This window comes from Squalius cephalus (genome assembly GCF_949319135.1).
Source record: "Squalius cephalus genome assembly, chromosome: 12".
Lineage (NCBI taxonomy): Eukaryota > Metazoa > Chordata > Actinopteri > Cypriniformes > Leuciscidae > Squalius > Squalius cephalus.
The window spans coordinates 7,843,038-7,867,671 of NC_137133.1; the positions used below are offsets into that span (position 1 = coordinate 7,843,038).

At 36.9% G+C, this 24,634-nt stretch overlaps 1 protein-coding gene across 2 annotated transcripts in view; it reads left to right on the forward strand.

Annotated features, from left to right (window-relative positions):
* The window catches only part of gmds (GDP-mannose 4,6-dehydratase), a 64,893-nt gene that overhangs the window by 2,600 nt on the left and 37,659 nt on the right, over window positions 1-24,634 (forward strand). The window contains exons 2-8 of one of the 2 annotated variants that reach the window (XM_079888504.1): window positions 2,261-2,305; window positions 2,756-2,843; window positions 2,934-2,954; window positions 3,709-3,818; window positions 14,960-15,152; window positions 16,738-16,842; window positions 23,207-23,334. In XM_079888504.1, coding sequence (XP_079744630.1) covers window positions 2,261-2,305; window positions 2,756-2,843; window positions 2,934-2,954; window positions 3,709-3,818; window positions 14,960-15,152; window positions 16,738-16,842; window positions 23,207-23,334 — 690 coding nt within the window. The remainder of the gene's footprint in view (window positions 1-2,260; window positions 2,306-2,755; window positions 2,844-2,933; window positions 2,955-3,708; window positions 3,819-14,959; window positions 15,153-16,737; window positions 16,843-23,206; window positions 23,335-24,634) is intronic. The other variant, XM_079888505.1, reaches the window with a different exon arrangement.

Below are 24,634 nucleotides of genomic sequence, written 5' to 3' on the forward strand. Positions count from 1 at the left end.
AACAGTCAGACTGCAGTTTTCTTGATGAACAGCAGAGGGCGGTCGAATGACAGAAATCATTCATACTGAAGCGTGTCTGCATGTTCTTTGCAGTTTGGAGAAAATACTATTGATAGTGTTTAGTTCTCACATGTCTTGAATCTGTTTTTTTCTAAACAAAAATTAGACTGCATTACATAGTACATTGTAAATCTGGCCAAGTTAGCATATAGTGTTGTTGTTTTTTATATACAGTAACATTTAGCATAACATGTTTTTGCCAGTTTACCTTGTATAGGCCTACACTAGAAAACGGACCAATCAGCTAAAAGCTCGATGACTTAAGCAACCGACTAGGCCTATTTATTTTATAGGCCGATGTCGATGGTTATTAGATTGTTATTATTATTATTGATGCGCTTAGAAACAAAGCAGACAACCCTCACTGGACGCACTTTACCGCCTGTGTCAAACGCAGTTTCCATAACCGAAATGAATAGTGAAAACTTAAATTTTGTGTCTTTTTGATGTACGCACTTAATTATGTTAAAATTGTTGCGCCCACTTGTGGTTCACAAGGGAACACGGAGCCATTTGTTTGGAATTATGCTTTGATGCGGTAAAGAGAGAAAAACTGGTTTACTGCGGTCACGGGCAAATGTACGGGACCTTTTTTCACACATGCAAATCAACACGCAATACGTGCACAATCACAGATGATACGTCACGGGCAGAGAGACTGACACATAGACTGGTTTGGTTGGGCAACTTAAGTGGGTTTATTTGATTAGCTTTCATTCTTTCCTTTGCCATTTTGGTTTTCTCAGCATAAATGCATCCACAGTTTGCCACGAACAATTAGCCTGTGTCTAAATGGCTATAGATTTATCTTTATGTTGTGTATGATTGCAATGGAAAGTTTTCCCAAATTAGCCAGCATTTCTGAGACGTTTCATACGTGTGGTTTGACTCAAAACAAGAGATTAAAAAATGATTTTAAGTTTATAATTCGGACATAAAGTGATTAACCCGAGATGGTGGGTTACAAGGTAGGCCTGTGTGTGCGTATGCACAGACTGGTTGGAATGTCGTGTCCGTCTAGGTTTCCTGTCTATGAACGTAATCTGCGGGAAACAGGCAACGTTTCCCAACAGTCTCAGTGTGACGATAAGCTGCTTTTTTATCAGGGTTATGAGTCCGCGCTGCAGTTGGCACTGCTTGTGTCACACACACGCACATACACATGCACAGAGAGCCTCAGGTGGTCAGACATTGAATGTTATGTATGTAAATGCCCATTGAACGGTGTGAAAAGGAAACGGAAATGCATCTTTAAGCACATCTTTTCCTCTGCGGACATATATACTTACGTTACAGGCACACACATGGCTGTTAGAGCTTCTCTTTTTTTTTTCCCAAAGGTCTTTGGGACTCTGCCTATATCACCCCAGCAGGAAGTAGGGGGCGGAATGCCATGGCCGGGGCGGAATGTTCCAAAGTTCTAGAATGTGCGGTCGGGAAGTATGAGAGGGGAAAAAGGGAGAACGAGAAGGAGACGAGAATAAGAATGAAAGAGGCCTCGAAAGTTGCTTATGTTTTAGGTTAAAACATGTCTTTAGGGTACGGCCGTGTCACTTTTTGACAGTCAGGTGGATTCAGCGGCTTAGACTGAGCTGTCAGACTTGTACTGACTGACATGATGGCCTTGTTTGCTTGATTAATACTGTGTGTGTGTGTGATGCACACCGATGATTCAGTAAGCTTGTATTACACTGGCTTACAGTGTGTGTGATGTAGCTCGTATAGGCACTCCTTACTTATTTGTTAGCCGCCTTGCCAACTGTTTTTCTTGCATTCTTTGCAGACTATGTATGGAGCTCGAGTTTTTTGCCGTTAAATGGATAGTTAATCCAATAATGACAGCTCTGTCATCATTTACGCACCCCCGTGTTGATCCGGACCTGATTTTCTTTCTTCCTTGGAACACAAAATAAGATATTTTGAAAAATGTCTATTTGTCCGTAATGTCCAGTGGGGCAGGAGCAGTTGTTTCAGACAGAAAGTCATACAGCTTTGGAACGACATATGGGTGAGTCTCGACATGAGCATGTACGTGTGCGAAAATGCGTATTTGTATAATGTAGGCGTGTATTCGCTGTGGTCTGGCTCATGAAATTCAGAAAGAAATGGTCATTGTGTTGCATACTCTCTTGGGTAATGCTTGCCGTAAATGTGTGTGTTTCTCAAAACCCAAAATAATTCTCCCTCTGTGTGGTTTCAGGATGGATCCTACCTGGCTGAGTTTCTGCTGGCTAAAGGTTATGAGGTGGGTAAGCCAATGTAACCCTTAAAGACATCTCACGAACTCGTCAGAAATCATTCCCACATTGATCTGATGCAAATCTGTCTCACTGCCTGTTAATAATCAACAATAAGATCTCATTTAAAGTTATACTGTTCATTTTCATAATTTTTTTGCTCATTAAACAGTTTTTACAAATAAAGAAATACACTGTGTATTTGTGAAATGTTACTACTGTACGAAGTCTATTTTTTGTTCTAATTTTTTTCAGAATACTTTGATTCATAAAAAGTTCACATTTATTTGAAATAGCAAATAGACATTTTCACTTTTGATTAATTGAATTTGTCCTTGTTGAGTAAAAGTATTAATTTCTTTTTTTAATGACCTCAAACTTTTGAACGGTGATGTCTATACAGTTTATTTAAAATCATGTACACTTAGATGAGATTAACTTTTTGGTGTTTTGGACAGGTTCATGGTATCCTCCGCAGGTCCAGCTCTTTTAACACGGGCCGGATTGAACACCTCTATCATAACCCTCAAACGCACACAGAAGGAAGTGAGTTTCACTTCCTGGCTATTATAAAAATCATGTTTATTTTGTTTTTAAATGTATAAATGTCTTCTAACCTGTGTAAAATATCACTAGGTATTGGATCCTCTAAGTGTTGTAAGTTGTTCATTTAGTATTTTTTATTTTATTTTGTATGTATTTATTGTCCTTCATGATTTCAGTCTAAATGTTCTCAAAAACTATTTGGATGGTAATTATTTATTTTGGGTTGGTCTTACACAATGCAGCTAAATATGGTTGTCCCTGTTCTTTTAAGTGCTTAATCCCATCCTGATCAAACAAGAGTGGGAGTGACAACAGTTTTCTACGACACAATTCACTCCCCAAAATTATGGCGCTTTACAAAAAATGCCTGACAATACTAGTGTCCTTTGAAATCAAAATGCAGTACCTACTTACAGCCGTACCTACTAACGGAATTTTTCTCCTGGATGGTGGGAGAAGAACATCGACATGTACGACTCAAACGGTAATAAAGTCACTGACTAGTCCGTATGTAAAACAATTGCCATCCAAATAGATCTATTGTCTGTATCTGGTTTTGAAAGGAAAAAAGAAATCAGAATTAAATAGAATGAAATTTAAAACTTTTGCATGAAAATCCAGACACAGACTCTGTTTATTTCTTTCCAAATCTACATATTTTTCAGCAAATAATTGCATAAACATTTTAGACATGGTTATGGTTACGATCTCTTTGTGTTGGGTCTGGTAGGCTTCGCTAAGGTGACAATCTTTAAACTTGAGAAGATGTGGAGGATAAAACTCTTTCTAAAACTTTCCCCGGCGGTAAAGCTATATCAGATTGCTTCATGTGAAATAAAAAATGATTTTATTCCGTCCATCATAGACATGAAGTTGCACTATGGGGACTTGACTGACAGCACTTGCTTGGTGAAGATTATCAATGAAGTCAAACCTACAGAAATATACAACCTGGGAGCGCAGAGTCACGTCAAGGTAAAACACACTCATTCTCTCTGTATTTCTCAATCACACAGATCCTCTTTGTCTGCTGACTCTCAAACTCTCCTTCTGACCGGACGCGCACACACACACACACACGCGCGCACAAACTGTTTCATAATGACTTGGGTTTCTTTCTTAGTGTCTGTGAGGTGAACAAATGACCCCATCCAAGTAATTCTTTGGAAAGGAAAAAGTCTTAACCAAATACAGAAGACTTTCTTTCACTCGCTGTTCCTTTACCCACACCCCTAATGTCTAGTCATCTGGGATGAGGTCAGGGGGATGTTAGTCAGAGAGTTGGCCATCATATGGTGTGTGTGTGAACTTCTGTGTGGGTGCTCCACAGGGTATTTTATGGGAAACAAGCACAACCGGCAGTTAAAGTGAGGGAGAGGAGGGAAGAGAGGAAGATGACTGAATAAGATCAAAAGCAGAATGAGACAAGACAACGCGGAGGGATATGAATGAGACGTTAATATTGACATTGCTCATGCCGCTCTGATGTTCAGTCACAGGAAAAACCAATTAATAAATTCATCTGGTGTTAGAGAGAAATAACAGTCATGTTTTTGCTGTAGCCTAATACGTTTCAACCACTTCAACTTCCGAAGACCCCACTCATGCGGCATGCGTTACGTCAGCAAAACTGAGAAAGTTATTATAGGTTGATGAGAGATTATGGTATCCACAATAAGACCAGAGACATTTTTAAGAAAGTGAATAAGGGTCAATTTTGATTTCATGTTGTCAAGCTCAATCATAAGCAAACTACACAGAATGCGTTTTTGCATTCCTCTGCTTTGCATTTCCATTACTTTTATATGTAAACGTGCCCTAGACTGACATGTTTGACTGTTGCACTTTTTTTTACAGCGTCTTTCGCCTGACGCAGCTTTAAAAAATACGTTGCTTAAGTTAAAAAACACTCCACTTCCCTGCGTCTCATGCTTTTAAAACATGTTCTGCGTGAACCGCTCCTAGAAAGCAAGTTTTTCACATTATTTAACCCCTGTATTTGATAAATGGTGGCATTAAAAGTATTTGGATACTTTTGGACACTCAAATCACTTAAAGGAGAACTCCGGTCAATTTTAACATTGAACTAATTTTTTTGTACATTTGGAGTGCTGTCAATACAGAGAACAACGACAAAAATCGGTGTTGCCTACACCGTGTTATCCTCTTTTTAAAATTTGCACCCTGTTGACTTCAATGGGGCAAGTTTTAAACCTGCTTTTAGCCTCTTAACATCCTTGATGTGTCCTTACAAGTGCACAGGTCATGTGAGTGATTCCTTCGGAGTGAACGCGGGTCAATCTGACTGCAGTAGATGTGAAAGATATTAATAAAAATGATATTTATTTAGCCAGCGCTCATACCTGTATTTACATCCTGTTTTCGGTCGAAGGCCATAGTAATCGATTGTCGAGTTCACGCGCATGATCATAGGTAACTAAACCAATGCGCGTTAACTCGACAATCGATTACTATGGACTTTGACCGAAAACAGGATGTAAATACAGGTATGAGCGCTGGCTAAATAAATATCATTTTTATTCATATCTTTCACATCTACTGCAGTCAGATTGACCCGCGTTCACTCCGAAGGAATCACTCACATGACCTGTGCACTTGTAATGACACATCAAGGATGTTAAGAGGCTAAAAGCAGGTTTAAAACTTGCCCCATTGAAGTCAACAGGGTGCAAATTTTAAAAAGAGGATAACACGGTGTAGGCAACACCGATTTTTGTCGTTGTTCTCTGTATTGACAGCACTCCAAATGTACAAAAAATTGACCGGAGTTCTCCTTTAAAAATGTCTGAATGTCAATGTATTTGGTACGACAATGTATTTGGTAACGGTGAACAAATAATTATTTTCTTAGAACTATTGCCGCTTTTTTGAGTCATTTTTGGTGGATTCAAGTCAGTTCCCCTTAAAATCACACAGGTGTACTAGTAAAGTAGCGTTTGTGAAATGTTTTGCTTAAAAAGTGCGTTTGTGCTATATATATTTTTTTAAATAAATGCTAATTGGTTTGATATTTTGTTTATATAATTCAAAGACATTCATGCATTTTTAAATATGGCTTAACTGTTCAAATACTTTTTAGAGCCACTGTTTGTCTAAAATGATTCATGAGCCTTAATGGTTGGTTTGTAAGGATGGAAAGATCCAGACAGCACCTGCAGGCTCACACTGAATGCGTACAGTTAAATACAGCAGCTGCCGTAATATGGAACTAAATTATTCAGATGGAAACTGACTGAGAAACATTGGCCAAAAGACAGGCATCCATTCTAATAACTGGGAGGTGTTCTGGGTGTCCCATCAGGTGGATCATCTGCTGTGATGACAGATAACAGCAGGATGCTCACTGTCACAATAGAGCTTTAGTACAGCTGTGGCTCTTCAACAAAGAGAATAAAAAGTACTTTAAGCACAGACATAAGACTGAGGGAGAGTAGGTCATATTTAAAGATTGCTGTCATACTGTGACAACCGCAATCAGGATTGCTATGTGGAAAAATAAACAAGCTTGATTTAATTATACCTTCAGTTTAGGCTTGTTAACTTGTAAATGTGTGTGTTAGCCGGGTATGTTCATTAAAGTTAGGCGTTTCAATCAGTGCCCGCTGTAATGAAGTGGTAGATCACTGCTACTCTCTGATTGTAGTTTACATTTTATACTCGCCACACTTTGTTTGGATATGGCAAAAAGAGTGGCAGAGAAAACACATACACACACATGCTCGGTTTCCAGTTATTACACACAGGGGTCAGCAAAGTGCTATTTTGTTTGAGAGTAGCGCTTGGCGGTTTTTGGAGGTTATTTGTTTATTCTTACAGGAATGTTTCAGGAAGAAAGTGAGGTGCTTTTTTTCCCCTCCTTCCACATTCTGTCTTTGTCTGTGAGCATCCATAGTCCTGTTTGAGTTAGACTGATAAATCTGAAAGATATATGACGGAAAGACAACAAGTGCAAAGACTGTAATGAGCTGTGATTGAATTAAAATAGTTATGGGGTGTTCAGGTCTAATGTTGCACAGCAAAATGTTAGCTCTCTGTTAGTACGAGTGATTAATGTTGAAACGATTGATAATTTATTATAGAGTTCGACAAACTATTCCTTCTTTTGCCCTGTTCCTGTTTATTTCAGAAATATTTTTAAATTTAATGTTCTAATTTGTTAGAAAGAATTTGTTTTAAAAATAAATTATGGCATTGAAAAAAAAATCTTTTAAATTTAATCAAAGTATTTTTTATCAGTGTACAGTACAAACATATACAGTGTGTGTGTGTATATATATTTATATATACCAGTATATATGATTATGTGTTAAGTAAAAGTTGTTTTATTTTTAATATTATTACTACTACTTTAAATTGTATTTAATTTACGTGCTAATATACACTACCATTCAAAAGTGTGGAGTCAGTACGATTTTTTAAAAAGGAATTCATACTTTTATTCAGAAAGGACACATTAAATTTATCAAAAGTAACCTTGAAATATATATATATATATATATATATATATATATATATATATAATTAATTCTATTTTAAAAAGTCTATTTTAAATCTTTCTATTCATCAAGTAATCCAGAAAAATATGAAGCAGCACAACTGTTTTCAACATTGATAATACTAAGGAAAGTTACTTGAGTATCAAATCCGCATATTAGAAGGATTTCTGAAGGATCATGTGACACTGAAGACTGGAGTAATGATGCTGAAAATTCAGCTTTGTCATCACATGAAAAAATAACATTTAACACATATTAAATTGCTGAATTTTTGATCAAATAAACGCAGCTTTGGTAAGCAGTAAACACAAGTGACTCATTTCAGAATCATAAAAGACCTTACTGCCCCCAAACTTTTGAACAGTATCTCTTTAAATGGAGTAGTACTAATGATTCTGTTTCATATAATATAAAATTAATTTTTGTTTTGTTTTGTGTCTGAATAAAAATCCAAAAATATCAAAATCTATCAAATCTAATAATTAATTTATCACATTAAAATGGAAAATCTATAGCACCTGTTAGACATGCTTAACATGAAATATGAGGTGATAACAATAAAAGAATACTGCATTATTCAGGTGGGATATACCAGCTTCAGGAGGTCTGTGTGCGCAAACACAATGGAGAGATAAAGGCGTTATTTACATGTGAATGCAACGGTTCTGACTGGCATTTCAATATGTTGTTTGGCGACAGATAAAGAAAAGCTGTAAACCATAATTTCGACTCTACCACCAAAAAAAGCACCGCGTGCTTTATATTTTGATGTTTGTACAAGTTTAAACCTTGCGGTTATTATCAAATAACCACAAATGGAGCTGCCTTGTGGGATAGCAAACTACAATTAGTCACGTACGACCACATCAAACTTAGATCACATGATTCTGAGTTGAAGTGGCACTTTTTTTGGCTGAGATTGTGAGGCACACACACACACACACACAAACACACACACAAAGGGCTGCAGTGTGTATTTGAGAGAAGAAGCAAAAAATCATGAATTAATGTACCTTGTTTGATTAGAGGAACTTTAATTCTTTCCGAATCACTTTTTGACTTTTTACTTTAATTTTAAAGCAATTAAACTGAGAACACATGTGAACATCTGTGGTATTTGGGCTGTGTTGTTCTGAGTTGACCTCTCCGTCAACTCCAAATGGTTTGTATGTTTCTATTCGACTCCGAAAGTCTCATTGTGAATGTGTTTTTGTGTTTGCACAGATATCTCTCTTATAGTGCCGGCAGAATCTGTTTGCTCAGTGTTAGGTATGGTGTGATTGGCATGAGCTTTGTGTTTGTGTTTGGATTAGTGTAGAGCTGTAGCTAATATACCGGTGTTGGACTAGAACGTGTTTTGTGTTCGCTTATGAATGTGTTTGATGTACAATGTAAGTGTTGTCTAGGTAAGACTTTTGGCATTGTACACATGCTCGTAGACAGATGTGACAGCAAACGGCGAAGAGAATGCCGGAGTGACACACTGAAAGATAACTCTTTCAGCTCAAGAATCATTTCCGCTAATGACGACAGCATTTTTTATTAAAGTCGCGGCTGCAATGTAGGAGACTTTGTGTTACACTGAGCCTAAGTTTCCTTGTTTCCTAATTGGGTATCTAGAGGATGCAAGCGCTCACACTTTCACGCAGACACACACACAGTTAATTGCTTGTGTAAATCATTCCACTCTTGTCACCTGCAAGGACTGACGTCACCGCCAACAAACAGGCCTTTATTCAGTGGTGTTACATCACGTTAAAAACATGATTTTGATTTATCTAAATGACAGCACCTATTAAACTAGTGATTAATTATGAGATATAAAAATCTTTGCACTCCCATTTCTGTCACTGGGTTGGAATACAGATGCATTTTAAACACTTTTGTTTGTGTGGTAGACATGTTGTATAACATGCTTATTCAGACACTGGGAGCGGTAGAAAAAACACATGATAAGTAATCTTTTTTTTCTGTATTTGCTACTCGGTAGACTAATCATTATAATCATTATGTATATTTTTATAGATATATTATATTAATTATAATCAGTGGGTCATTTTTATTTATTTATGTATGTTTAATGAATGTCCGACTAAGCATTTGTGTGCATATTTTGTTGGCCAGTTACAGACACTTCACTTAGTTTGTGAATGCAAGTGTGTTTTTTTTTTAAGATGACCCAATAAACTTGTCATCTTTGGAAAGTGGCAACATAAAGCACATCAAGCACTGTTGTCAAAAAACAAAAACAGTTTTGACACATCTCTAATCTCACATAAGCTTTGACTGTTTCACATTAGGCAAAGGAACGAGTGTGAGTGTGTCTTTTTTTGGCAATATTCAGTCTAAGAAAATGGGTTAAGATGGCTTGACTTATCAACATCAGCTCATGTCAAATTTTGGAAGGACTCTGATTGACACTCCATGGTACATCTGAAAAATATGCCAGTTTTTGTGAACTCACTGGCACAAGCACTCGACGCTTGATTGAGAGGTGGAAAATAGCCGTTTGCAGAATAAAAGCAGGTATTGCAATGAACAATTCATCCTTTGTGTGGTATAAACTGACACATTCTTGTCTCATGCCCTGCCCTAAAGGTGTTAACAAGAGAAGCCTTTATTATATACTTGTGTTGATTATGCGTATTCTTATTTATTAGTATTAGTATTAGTATTATTATTGTCATTACATATGTTGAACAGAAGTAAGGAATGAAAGAATAAAAATAAAGTGATAGTTTGGATCATAGCATTACCAGAGATGTTGGCTCAAGTTACTGGAAGAATAGAATCAGGAAATACTCAACGGCAGATTAGTATAGTGTGTGATTCCAAAGTAAACTCTAAAAATGATTAATGATATTTAAGATTATGATGAATGTAAAATAGGATGCAAGAGATTTTTGAAATTCAAAAACATAAACCACCAGTTATCACGTTATTTTCAGAGAAATGTTATCAGTGTTTGTACTTTACTCAACGTTACTATTTTACGTCTTTTATTTCATGCGGATTGGTGGAAAAGTCTCAAAGCGCCACGTTGTGCTTTTTCATCTATCGCAGAAACCTCTCTGCTTCCTTTTTAAGCTGTGCAAATGATTGGACTCTCTCTGGTGCCATTTGTCTGCATGACCTTTAGATCTGTACTCTGTAAGTTCAAGATATTCAAGCGGGGCTCAACAATAAGGAAACAATGTTTTTTTTTGCCCCCAGTCAGGCCAGCAGCTTAAATTTGTACTGCCCTGACAATATTTTTACACGCCTTAAAAGATATTCACTTTATTTTTTAGAAACATATACTGTGTGTTTGATCAATTTAAAGGGATTGTCCACCCAAAAATAAAAATTCTGTCATTTATTCCTCACCCTCATGTCGTTCCAAACCCATAAGTCTTTCGTTCATCTTCTGAACACAAATGGCGATATTTGAATGAAATCTGAGAGCTTTCTGTCCCTCCATTGACAGCTACGCGAACCAACCCTTTAAATTTACAGTATATTTTTATATTTTAGTTTAGTTTTTGTTATTGTATCCAGCTAGATCACATTACCTCTGTGGTGTATTTAAATCAGAATTTGCAGGGGCAGTCTTCAATATAATGCAGAGAACAAAATGTTTGCATTTGCAAGTCATAAAAACAAGCGGTAATCGATTGGACGAGTGACAGTCTGTCTGAGATTGTGAGTTGTATTATTTCAGAGAATAATACAACTCACGTTAGTGGATGGCATGTAATGACAACACGCATTTGAGGGTAAAAAAATTATATGGTAATGAATTTGGTCTGCAGAAAGACCTACTAGACACCAGAGTCTATAATTACAGCTATTTATAGCTTGGAAGCATTCATCATCTTCTCTCAAAATAAGCAGGTCAAGCACTCGTATTTGATATTATGGTGTTTTTTTGTGTTAATCTGAAGCGCATTCTGCACTGCTCAGTTCTTTTAACTCAACAAAACTGAAGCGGATGCTCTGCGTTGCAAATTTTGGCATATCAGTTTGTGCATTGTCAGTTTCAACATTGTTTAGTATAGGCTGCTTGACATACAGATAAGCACACACAATTGCTCACCTCATTCTTTTGAGCTCCTAAATGACAGCACCTGTCATCTGTGATGACACATGTGCTGTGTGTGTGTCAGAGAGTTGGTTCAGTCAGAGACCACTCACATGTGGTAGTTGTTGGTTGCTGTCAGCGCAAGGTTAACTGTCAACTGTCAGGAGCTGAACAGAACCTTGTGTGTGTCTGTGCTGTTCTCAAGCAAATGAAATAGCATGATGAAAAACGTGTGGTCGGATTATGTGGACTGCACTATGCTCGTCACTTTAGAAGTGTTTGTACAAAGCCCAGACCTAAACACCTTTGGGATGAATTTGAATGGCGACCGTGAGCCAGAACCCATCACCCAACGTCAGTGTCTGACCTAACTGACGCTCTTCTGACTGAATGGGTGCAAATCCCGCAGCCTTGTTTTAACATCTAATGGAAGACCTTCCCAGAATAAATGCATGTCATTTTTTTTTAGCCATGTGTTTAAAATTAAATGTTCAGCAAGGGCAGCCACTTGCTGTTTTTAGTTTTTTGTTAGTTTTAGTTAATTTATTTTTATTATATATATATATATATATATATATATATATATATATATATATATATATATATATTAGGGCTGTCAAACGATTAATCGTGATTAATCGCATCCAAAATAAAAGTTTGTTTTTACATAATATATGTGCGTGTACGGTGTATAATTATTTTCTATATATAAATACGCACACATGCATGTATATATTTAAGAAATATTTGCATGTATATACTGTGTATATATATTTATATTATATATAATTTATATTATATATAAATATTTTATATATAAATAACACATTTTTCTTAAATATATAAATGCATGTGTGTGTATTTATATATAGAAAATAATTATACTCCATACACACACATATATTATGTAAACACAAACTTTTATTTTGGATGCGATTAATCGCGATTAATCGTTTGACAGCCCTAATATATATATATATATATATATTCTCAAATTTAATGTGATTTTTTTTTTTTTTCTGTTTTTTTTTTTTATAAATTAGAGAATAAAAGAGGATGCATCTCTAGTTTAAACATAATTCATAATTCAGTTTATTTATTTATTTTAATTTAAATCAAATGACAAAGTGAAATAAAAATCTCTAGTTGATGGAGCTGTGGGGCTATACGAGACAAAAATGGTTGAGAAACGCTGTCTTCTGGAAACATAAGATGTGGTAAAAATAGAGCTTTGTTTTTACAAGGATGGAGACAGTTTAAGGACATCTGTAACAGGCTAAATGATTCCCTAATTATTCGCAGTCATGGTTTCTCCCCTCCCTCTCTCAGCTCTCACACACTCAAGCTTGTATTGGCGCTGCGATTGCTTCAGACAACTTGCGCCTGGGGCAACCCCAACCGCAGCCCATAATGATCCAGGCTGTTGCCATGTTTACATGTGTGTTTATGTTTGAGGGAACGAGTGAATGATGAGGTGAGCGTGTCTGGTTGAGAAGGCAGAAGAGCGAGGGAAGTTGGTGTCATCTCAAGCATAGATTTAATTAGCTGATGAATTCCAATCCTGACGTGCCGAAGCCGTGAGGAGTGTAGGAGTAGTATCGATTGGGGGGAAGGGGGGTAGGTAGAGCCAAAAGAGAAAAGGGTGTTCGCTTGTGCACGAGTCGCCTGGGGCACGGGGACTTTCCCAATGGCAGACATTAATTCTGCCCCCCTGACAGTTCCAAGTTGCTGTGGAAACATGAAGAAATTGCTTTCGCTGCACAATTTTCTACAAGTCTCCCTCTCACTTCGGATAACGTGTAAAATGCGGCCGCACTTGCGTAAACAACAAAATCCCTGTAATTTCCACGTCTTTTCTTAGCCTACAAATGCATACAGGGAGCAATTTTGAGTTCTCTTGCATCAACGCAATGGCTACTGCTACTAGAAACAGCTGGAACGAGCAAATTACGGTATCGGTGTTCCTCTAATAGCACTATTTTGGCATATTTGTGACATTTGAAATCTGTTTGTTTGGAGAAAACAATGTCCAAGAAATGCAAATTGCTTGCAGGGTGGCAAGATGCCGTGAAAGCTCTCCGCAAGGCACAATCTAAAAACATAAATCTTCTTGTACCTGACAGAAACATGTCTCTCTTAGTTCTAACTGGTATGATTGAATGTTTTGGCTCACATTTAAGAGCATGTTTGCACAGTCCAAAAAACTTAAGGCTAATTATCCCAGCAACGGTAATGATAGCTATTGGACGACCGCCAAGCAACACATCTAAAGTCAATCCATTCCAGCATTATAAGGATTATTTTGAAAGTGATGCGAATTTGCGTTGCGAAGACACTTAAATATAGTTTCAGTCTCACGATAATCAGCTGTCAGTCGCTTTTTGTTTTCATGCTGAGGTGTGGTTACAGATGCGCGCTTGGGTATTTCATAACTAATTCAGATCATGCCTGTTGCAGAGGGTTTGTCTCATCGGAAAATCGTGTAGGTGCGACTCTGAGAAGTGTGTGTCAAATTTGAGGAACAGGTTAGATTAGTTGGTCTCTCCCTCTCTTTCTCTTGCTCAGTCCTTGTCTGTCTTTCTCACCATATCTTTACCATCTCAGTTTCAGTTAGGGATTCCCCGGCTCGCTTGTGTTTGGGAATTAAGTATGTCTGAACTCGTTAAATTAGAGCAGAGGCCTTCTCTCTCAAAAACACATCATGTAATAATTCAGTCGCATGATGTAGCACCCCAAACTATTTGCAATATTAAAGTAGTTCACCCAAAAATGTACATTTATTAACTAACTCATACCCTTGTTACATATCCCATGATTTTCTTTCTTTGTGGAACACATGGTTGTTGTTAATGGTTGCTTTCTTCCATGCAAATACAATTACTAGGGTTTCCAGTTATCAAAATGCGAAAGTACAAAACTGGTATTGTGCACTATATTAATCTTACAGAGTTTTGTGAGAAACAGGCCTAAATTAAAATCTAAATTTACAGATAATCTTGGCATCTGCTTGTTCTCTTTCCCGCTTTCATGAGAGAAGAAGGGATGACTGATTTGCGAACATTCTTCTTTTGAGTCAAATCTTATCAGTGAATCAGTTCACAAAACCTGAGGTTCAGATTGTTAGTTGATGGTCAGTTTTGTTTTGTTGTTCTTTTGATTGCTTGCAAGTTGTATGCACCGAATACAGTTATTCATACACAACATTTTAGTTGTTTTACCCAATTTACATGAGCTAGAAGACAAACCCTTTGATGCTCTGTGTGTTTTCCACTAACAGCAGAGCATGCAACTCTATGCAAACAAAGACACTTGATATCAACCATCAAGGACAAGAATGTTTCTCTCAGCTTTGAGGGTTTTGTGCCGAGTTTTATTACCAGACCCTTACTTGTTTTCATATTTCCTTAACTTGTTTATGTTGACTCTGGCAACTTTTTGGCTTAGGTTATTGGGTTATGTCATAACACTGAATTTCATTTCTCCATTTACTTGTATTCTTTTGCATGAAGTCTTATGCATACACGCTTTGTGTTTGCCAGATTTCCTTTGACCTGGCTGAGTACACCGCAGATGTTGATGGGGTGGGTACACTTCGGCTGCTGGATGCTGTGAAGACCTGCGGTTTAACTGACACAGTCCGCTTCTACCAGGCCTCCACCAGTGAGCTCTATGGGAAAGTACAGGAAATTCCCCAGAAAGAGACCACGCCATTTTACCCACGATCCCCTTATGGTCAGCACACACACACATGCGGTTCCTTTATACTATTAATTTTTTGTATATTTATAAAATATGTACACTACCGTTCAAAAGTTTGGGGTCAGTAAGATTTTTTGAAAGAGATTAATAGTCTTATTCAGTAATGCAAATTTAAATTGCCATTAAGTCAAGACAACTCACCTTTATTTATACAGCGCTTTATACAATACAGATTGTTTCAAAGCAGCTTGACAGTGATTACAGGAAAATGATTCAGTGATGCAAACGGTTCATTTCGGCTGTACAGCAGCTCTAAAAGAAAAGTTTCATTATTCAGCTGAAGTCTGTTCAGTGTTGATTCAGTTCCATTGTAAAGATCATCAATTATAGATGAAATGATGTCATCATCCAGCTCAGTTCTCGTCCAATTGTGTCAGTGCAGTCAAATCAATAATATTGTTGAATTTTAAATTGATCAAAAGTTACAGTAAACGCATTTATAATGTTTCCACAAAAATATTAAGCAGCACAACTGCTTAACATTGATAATTATAAGAAATGTTTTTGAACACCAAATCAGCATAGAATGATTTCTGAAGGGTCATGTGACACTGAAGACTGGAGTAATGATGCTCGCTTTGCCATCACAGGAATAAATTACATTTTCAAATAGAAAACAGTAATTTGAAATTGTGATATTTCGCAATATAGTTTTTACTGTATTTTTCATGAAAGAAAATGCATCCTTGTTGAGTATAAGAGACTTATTTTAAAAAAAGTTTGAAAAAATCTTATTGATCCCAAACTTTAGAACTGTAGTGTGTATATGGGTCATTGACGAATAAGGTTTTTAAAAGTGTAAAAAAATGGAATGGATATATAACTATATTTGAAACCATTTTTTAGTTTACTTAGTTTTTTTAGTTTAAGATTTTGTGGTTTGTACAATCAATTAACACTGTTTTTTGTCATTTTTTACAAGATGGAAAAAATGTCACCAAAAAAGTCATTCGGTTTAACCACTGATTTGAAAGTTAAAAACTGATTTGACATTGATGTTGAGATAGTATATAGTGTGTACCACAGAAGAAATATTAAAACAAATTATCACTGATCTCATAAATGTAATCATTTATTGGACTACTCTAAACACTCCAACATATTCAAGTAAAACATTGCACAGGGAAAGGAGAAAAGAGGAAATGTAAAAGAAGAGCCTTATCTGCTTTATATTTGTATTATTGTAGTTCCTTTAGTTATTAAAAACAATATTATTCCATTTAAATATTTACTATATCGGTTTTACCGAATGACCTTTTGACACATCAAAATCTTTAAAATACCTTTATATGTAGTAAAATATAATTAAAACCTTTTGGATTCAGTAAAAGAGATCAAGTTGTACTACCTTACATACTTTGGATGTTATATATTTGTTTTTTTTATTATTATTAAGGCCTTTGGACAAAAAAAATGACCCGTCACGTCATTGACCCATATATATTTTATAATTTGAAAATCATCATGTGTCTGAATTATTGATAACATTTCTTTAAAAGTGCTATTGCAGTAACCTTCTGTCTCTCCCTTGTTTTTATCTCTCTCTTTTTTCCCACAGGTGCTGCTAAGCTCTATGCATACTGGATAGTGGTCAACTTCAGGGAAGCCTATAACCTCTTTGCTGTGAATGGGATCTTGTTCAATCATGAAAGTCCTAGAAGAGGTCAGAGTTTAAGACACACCACACACAAGATCTGCCTACATACTGCAGATAGCTTTAAAAAAATAATTGCAGAGAAACTGGAAGTACTTTGCTTAGGGGCAACTTTACGTTAAAAGTAGGCCTGGTGCTGTTTTATTTTCATTGGTTGTGAAAAATGTGCAGTAACCAGCAGCCACTGCTATGTGTTAGACCTCATAACTTTATCACCTCATTCATCAAAACATATGAATTTAGAATTCATAAATGCTTCCAGTATGTTAAAGGTTCTCTCAAGAAATGAAAGTTTTTTTCATCATTTACATGCCCTCATGTCGAATGAACACAAAAGAAGATACTTTCAAGATGTTTTTTTTTTTTTTTAGGTGAACTTTCCCTTTAACTTAACTCAACTACCCTACAGTTCAAAAGTTTGGTGTCAATGCGATTTATTTAATTATTTTTATAATTCTTATGCTCACCAAGGCTGCATTACAGTAAAAAACAGTAATATTGTGAAATACTTTTACAAATTTTTGGATAGTACTGTATGCTCACTGCACATGCAAATATATTTGGTATTCAAGAAAATAAATTCACTTTAATGTATTAAGAACCAAAAGATGGATTACAATGAGGCAAATTTATCAGTCCATGTTGTGTTAAATTGTCTATTTTAGGTGTCAAGCTTTCAAAGTTTGCTGAGTAACTAATATTTGCTTCGCGTTGTGTTTTTTACCCTGTGAATGCGCTGTCAGTGTTGTGATGGCAGTCACAGCGCGACGGAACTGTTTACATTGGAAGTGTGTAGCGTGACCCAGCAAATAGATGGCTTCCATTATAAGTGCTTGAAGTGGCGACATTTTCAGTGATTGTAATCGGAGTGACAGTTTTGTTCTATCACATGTATAAAAAGTGTTTAATTTCTAATTCTGAGAGAATTCTACTTACCTAGCCAACAAATCAAGACATCAAGATGGCTCACTAGGTTTTAAAACATGCAATTGCTGTGTCCGAAACTGCTCACTCGTTCACTCATTCACTAATCCCTATATAGTGTATGGCATTTGAGTGCACTATATCTGCAAGGAGTGAACGAAATGAAGTGAGTGAATTTGGACGCTGATGTATACACTGTGCGTCGGAGAGCCGGAGCTGTCGCAGAAACGGCTTCGTCACACGTAGTGATAAAACTCCTTTTGTCTTACATGTTAATACTTTATAAAATAATATTAACAACAATAACAATCATAATGACTTTATTTTGTAATTATATATATACCATACCGTGCCAGCTTTGTAGTTTCATCGATTGAAATTGTTAGAAACTCTCACGCTCACAGATGGCGTGGTCGTTGAGCGCCTCAGGCGACTGTTACAATTACATTCAATATCTCTTCTTTACAGTTTAACGAATTAACAACAATGCCACAAATTATTAAAACACCTGGCTGTTAGTAAAACACATTAAATTGAGTTAATGCCTAAATAATATATTTTAATAAAAAAATATATACCTATAAAATGTACCTTATTAATATCATTTCATTTCATTTTAAAATTCATCTATATAATATTGTCTCAATATTTTAATGTTTTATTCAAGTAATGATTAATAAAAAATATTTAAAAAACTAAAAAAAAAAAAAACTAGCATGAAATAAATGTTAAAGCAAAAATAAGAAAGCTGTAAAGCAATTTCTGGTTTAAACTCGCTCACTCCCGCACTTTAACGGGAGCTCAGTCCTCTCCGCAATGGATTGTGGGAAATAGTGCTTCAGCAAGTGTACATTGAATGTACACTCGAATTCAGAGAGGATTGTGGGTGAAAGTAGTGAACGAATGTAAGGAATGATGTCGTTCACTCAGAATCCGGACACCACTACAAAATGGCCGACACCCGATATAGTGCACTATATAGTGGATAGGGAGCAGTTTCGGACGCAGCTAATAACAGTGTTGCAGACTACAGTGAAGGAAGTGATGCAAGAGTCCAGGGAGAATGTTGTGTGTGGCCAGCTTCATTGTGATTGGTTTACGGGGGAGTATCATGACACAACATTTGGTAAAGGGTGCAGCCATGACATCTTCTCAACAACAAGAGTGTTGTTCTGTGCCCCCACCCACAACCTCAGAGCACAGGAAGAGCAGTGATATCATCCACTTGCGTTAGGTGCAAGAATTTTTACGCCGGTGAGACAAACATTGCCGACTAGACTTTTAACCAACTGTGTGTGTGTGTGTTGAAGGAAGACGAGGAAAAAGGGAGTACAGGGGTGGAGGAGGGTTAGAGATAGCTAGACAGGGGGAGAGATGGATGGGATAGTGTGAAAAAAGCCAACTTCATTTCCTGTCCGATCGCCGTGGTAGCCTCCCGTCATTGGGCGGGCCGGCGATGATGAGTTAATCTGGTTTGGAATTCACTTCGGAATTTCAGCCGGTGTCCACTTACACCAATAAACAAACCAGCTACGAAAGAGTTTACGAAAGATGAGAAGAGTAAAATAATCTGTTACAAATCCACCACAGACGTCTGGGGTGTGTGCGCATGTGAAACTAGTTGCACTTTGACACCTATTCAGATTCGTACGTCTAATAGTGTGTAGTTCTAGATGAGAGAAATGGTCATGCCAGTCAATCAGACAACATCTAAAGGGCTCCTCCATTACACACTCATCTCTCGTCTTTTTGTTTGCTCACATTCCCTCTTTCCTGTTGAAAGACGAGCGTTTTAAGAAGTTAAACCTCTCCAGGTGAACAGGCTGCACCTGTATGAAGGTGTCGATGGACCTCTCACCTATCGCAGACACACACGCGCACACGTACACACTGCTGGATGAGCTGTGAGATGTTTTGCTCTTTCACTTCTTGACTACTCACCTCACACACCTGTGTTTGTGTTGTCGTGCAGTCATGGCAACAAAGAAGGGAAGTAAACGAGATGCTCCTTTAATGTCTCAAATTAAACATCACTCCTCACCTTGTATCTCTCACTCTCTATCTTTCCTACACACTCCCACATGCACTCTAAAGCTGGCATAGTTTGTTACTTTGCGCTCAAAAATAAGGATTTTTTTTCTGATTGCCCGCTTGTGCCAGTAGTTCACATTCTCTTCTTGCCCCGCAGTGTTTTCACTGGCCCCAACACAATTATTTGTATTATCATTATTTCATAAAAATATTATAAAGAGACAAAAACTCTTGCAAAACAAGGTCAAAAATAGACTTGCAGTCTTTGTCATGTGACCTATATTTTGATTGATTGATTTGAATACTAATTTGGAATTATTTTTCTTTTTGTCTGTAAAAAAGCTGTTGTCTAATGTAACTACCTAGGATTTTTAAGTATGTGAGGTTCATTTTATATATATATATATATATATATATATATATATATATATATATATATATATATATATATATATAAAAATGTATTATATTTACGATACAATTTATTATATAAAAAAATTTTTTTTGGATAGAATTTTACATTTTACATTTATAATTTTACATTTATACATTGAATTTTTTTTTAATGAAAAATGATTTTTAAAAATATGTTTATTATACATTGCATGTACTGTACATAATTTTAAAAAAGAGAGTAAAACACAGTACTTACCCAGTACGGCAAGTGACCATTCAGTCATTCAGGACCATTCAGGCCCGAAACTGTCTCACACCGACTCCCTGGTCTGCAGGCCATCTGCATTTTTGAGCCCTGTTACTGTTTTTCTGTTTTGACACCGCAACTTTGCCGGTTCTGAAAGAGATCAGGGTGCTGGTGTGTGTTTTTGTCATTCGTTTAAATGAACGTGGCAATCCGATGGTAGTGTATGCGTTCTTGTGTGTACATCTGCATGAATGTGTGTTCAGACATGTGTCAAGACACAGGAACAGGGCCTTGTACTGACAGTCGTTTTTTTTTTCACATGCTGGAAATATCTGAGTGTCAGTGACTGATAGACCAGACATCTTGACTGCACTTTATTTCCACCTGGTTTGGCAGGGCGTCTTTCCATCCATTAGAAATTTCGCCTTGATACTCGACATTACCCTTGCTCATTACTCTTAAAATGTGCATTGACAGAGCCCGGGCACATTCCCACTGCCAACACGCACACCTGCAGGTCTGCCGCCTGCTTTGAGGCTTTGCCGTGCTCTTGTCCGCATAATCACGGTCTAAACCAGCCCTAAACTGGGCTGTTTTATACTTGATGAGAGCTCCCTGCGGTCGACTCCCTGCGACTCTGCTCCTCATCACAGCTTCCCACCGTGTGCTAAGAGACGGCCTAATTACACTCCGACTGGAAACAGGAGCCGGTGCGCGGAAATGGCCTGTCTTGGACTTTTAAACACACTTGCACACAGACGCATAGCCGACCCATTATTGCTGACCAGGGTTTGGTCAATCGGCTACGATTCGCTTTTTTTTTTCCCCTCTTTTTTTTAAATGAGTGAACCGAAATCAGATCCTTGAGTCCCCCCGTGGCGTGTCTGTGACGACGGATTGACCCGGCTGTTTACAGTGTGGTATTTTAAACTGTTCTTCTCGTGCCAAGCTCAGGCACCTGGTCGTGAGCTGCGTTTAGCACGGATTAGAAAGAGCCCTTTGTGATAGCAGCAGCCCGCGCACGGGGGGCCCATGACGGACATCCTGCCTTGGAAAGAGTCCGTTCACTTATGATTTTTGTGAATTTTCATTTAGCTTACTTTACGGATCAGGGCTTAGCAATAAAGATGACCCACTGGCTCAGAGCCACTGTGAAAAAGTTTCGGGTCAGTGCTATATCCTAAATTTTTTCATCACTATAAGCGTTTTTGTACCTTGCAAATGTAAACATGCTTTTCTATGACATTTGGTTGCGAATTCTGCTTACTACATTGCCTTTTTTTTTAATAAAGAAAACTTAACGTTTGATAATGCGATTTATGTGTGAATAGTGTGTAATAATAAATAATATTTTTAACATTTACACTGCATTTGGCAGATGCTTTTATCCAAATTGACTTGCATTGTGTTCGAGGTATAGATTTTCATGACCTTGGCGTAGCTAGCGATGATCTACTGTTTGAGCTACATGAATGCTTAAACATTATTTTAAATAATTTTCAAATAAATTTATATTTATGCAATTGGCAGAGCTTTTATTCAAAACAATTTGTACTGTATATAAGGCATTTTATCAGTTAATGCATTTCCTGGGAATCGAACCCATGATCGTGGCGTTGCTAGCACAATTCTCTACTGTTTGAGCTACAGGGATGCTTCTAAATGCTTATTTTAATAATTTACATTTACGCATTTGGGAGACTCTTTTATTCAAAGCAATTTACACTGCATTTAAAGTAGACATTATATCAGTCATTTTATATGAAAACTTGCAGGAAATAAATATTGAACAATAGCTGAAACCGTTACATATTTCAAATGATTCATTTATAAAATGTAAGTATAAAATTATGAATTTAATTTCATGAAAAATGATGTGGCCAGTGGAATACGATGGCAGAGCAAGTAGAAATCTAGCCTAACCGGGCAATCAGGAAAAAAATCCTTTCTTTGAGTCTGATGTAACACCAGTGCCCAACAAAAAAAAAAGCATCAAACTTAGTGGAAAAAAGCTTAATATATTTGTAATGTAGATATTTGAGAATGTCAGTAACTCAATTTAACAAGTTTTTGTGTGGGTATGTTTTAGCCTGCCCAAATTTGTAGGTGACTTTTGCTTAGCAATAATAGGGCATGATCTTCCCGGCATTGCTGATTTTCTACAGAAAGCTTTTATGGCCAAAAACGCACACACAAGCAGGCTTTAGCCCAAGTCAAGAGCGTAATAGTCGTCATTCACTTATACACTTAAGTAAGTGTGTTCCTGTTCTGACCTGGGCCTGGTATTATAGGCGGTGGAGGTTCTCGTCTAGAACTCCCACCTCTGTCTGATTCTAGCTATAGCACAACTCAGCAGGACATGAGACCGTCCAAGGTTTCCCACAGATGAAGCATGTGTGTGTATGTGTGTGTGTCTGGCAGCTCAGTAGGACTTTGGACTGGCTTACAGATTCTCCAGGGTGGTCCACTGACTAGACAAGACTCTGATTTTATCCCTGTGTGTGAATGTTAGTGCGTTTTTATGCCTGTGTGTACGAGAGGGACACATTAACTGTTCGTTTTGGCCGAAACACACAAATTTGCACTGACATTATGTGTGGGGTTGGGTGGGTGGGTGAGGTGGTGGGGGGGGGGGGGGATTCAAAATGAATGCAACTGACAGGTACAAGAAAAAATTAAAGAATGAAAAAAGAAAAATGAGGGCAAGAGCCTGGCAAGGCAGAATGAATGCTTCATACTAATATTTTCCCAATCTGTGTGTACATGTTTTTTCAGGTTCGAATTTTGTAACTAGGAAGATCAGTCGGTCTGTGGCAAAGATCCATCTCGGGCAGTTGCAGTGCTTCAGCCTGGGCAATTTGGACTCTAAGCGTGACTGGGGCCATGCCAAAGATTATGTGGAGGTACTCGCACACACTCACAAATCCAGTGTTCAATTGTTTTGAGGACTTTTTACATGTGATTGTGTGTAGGACTGAATGACTACAAATAGCAATTCATGTAGGTCTACGTCTCCAATAGACGTCAAGTTCTTCCATGCTACGTTACACACCAAACTGTTGCCACGTTGTCTGTATGAGTGTGAGGGCTCAATTGAGATTTCAGCCTTGTATTTTGGACTCAAACATCTTACACAAAATCTCATTTAGACTAATTTTAATTTAATCCGATGATCAGCATACTGATTTAGCATTCGTTTGAGATGAGGGCATCTTTAAAAAAAAAAGTATATGTAGATAGATATCTATATTTATTTGAATCATTATATACATTTACAGATCTTTAATATTAATTAATTAATTATATGAAATCTGATAAATCATGAATATATGTTGAAAGACAGACTCTGTATTATATAAAAATGGTGCACATGCTTTTGTATGAGTTGCATGCAACACATTGATGATTCATAATATGAGGTAGTGATGACTTGCCCTACTTTAAAAACCAAAAGTTTGGAGAAGGGTTGTGTGAGAATTCATTGTATTAGGTCTGCTGGATTGCATAATTGATTTCTTGTTCTCATCATTTAGCTTGTTGTTACTGTCGATGCAATGTGCATTCCTGTTTAATAGCTGTCTGCATTCTTAGTTAGTACTGTTTTTACAAGCATTACTATTTGTAGTAATGAGTGATACAAAGTGTACATCAGTTCAGTTGTCGTCTGTTGCTATTTTTTTTAAAGAAAGGAATCCAGTGGTCGCATGTTATTTCTCCATAATTATTTCAACATGTATCAGCCAGCTTTTTATGATAAAGATCACAAAATTCCTGATAAACTGGAATCCAGAATGAGAGCAACAGTGCATGAAATCATCAGCAACCTATTGACAAATGATTATTTCTCACTTGTTGAGTAGTAATTTGCAACTGCACTTCCACTTCTGCTGTCTGTTTCCGTTGTCATCCAAATTCGGTCTGCCCATTGAATCGAGTCCACCAAGGGACCCCAAAACAACTTCATTGTAGAAAGTGATGTTAAGCATTTCTCATTGTTTTTGTCAAGTTCACCGCTCAACATGCTATAAATGAAATAAATTATATTTATTTTAAAGGGAATGAATTACATTTTAAAATATAGTACAAATAGAATATTAATATCAAAACTCCAAACTTCTGAATGGTAGTGTATGTGTATGTACAGTGAGGAAAATAAGTATTTGAACACCCTGCTATTTTGCAAGTTCTCCCACTTAGAAATCA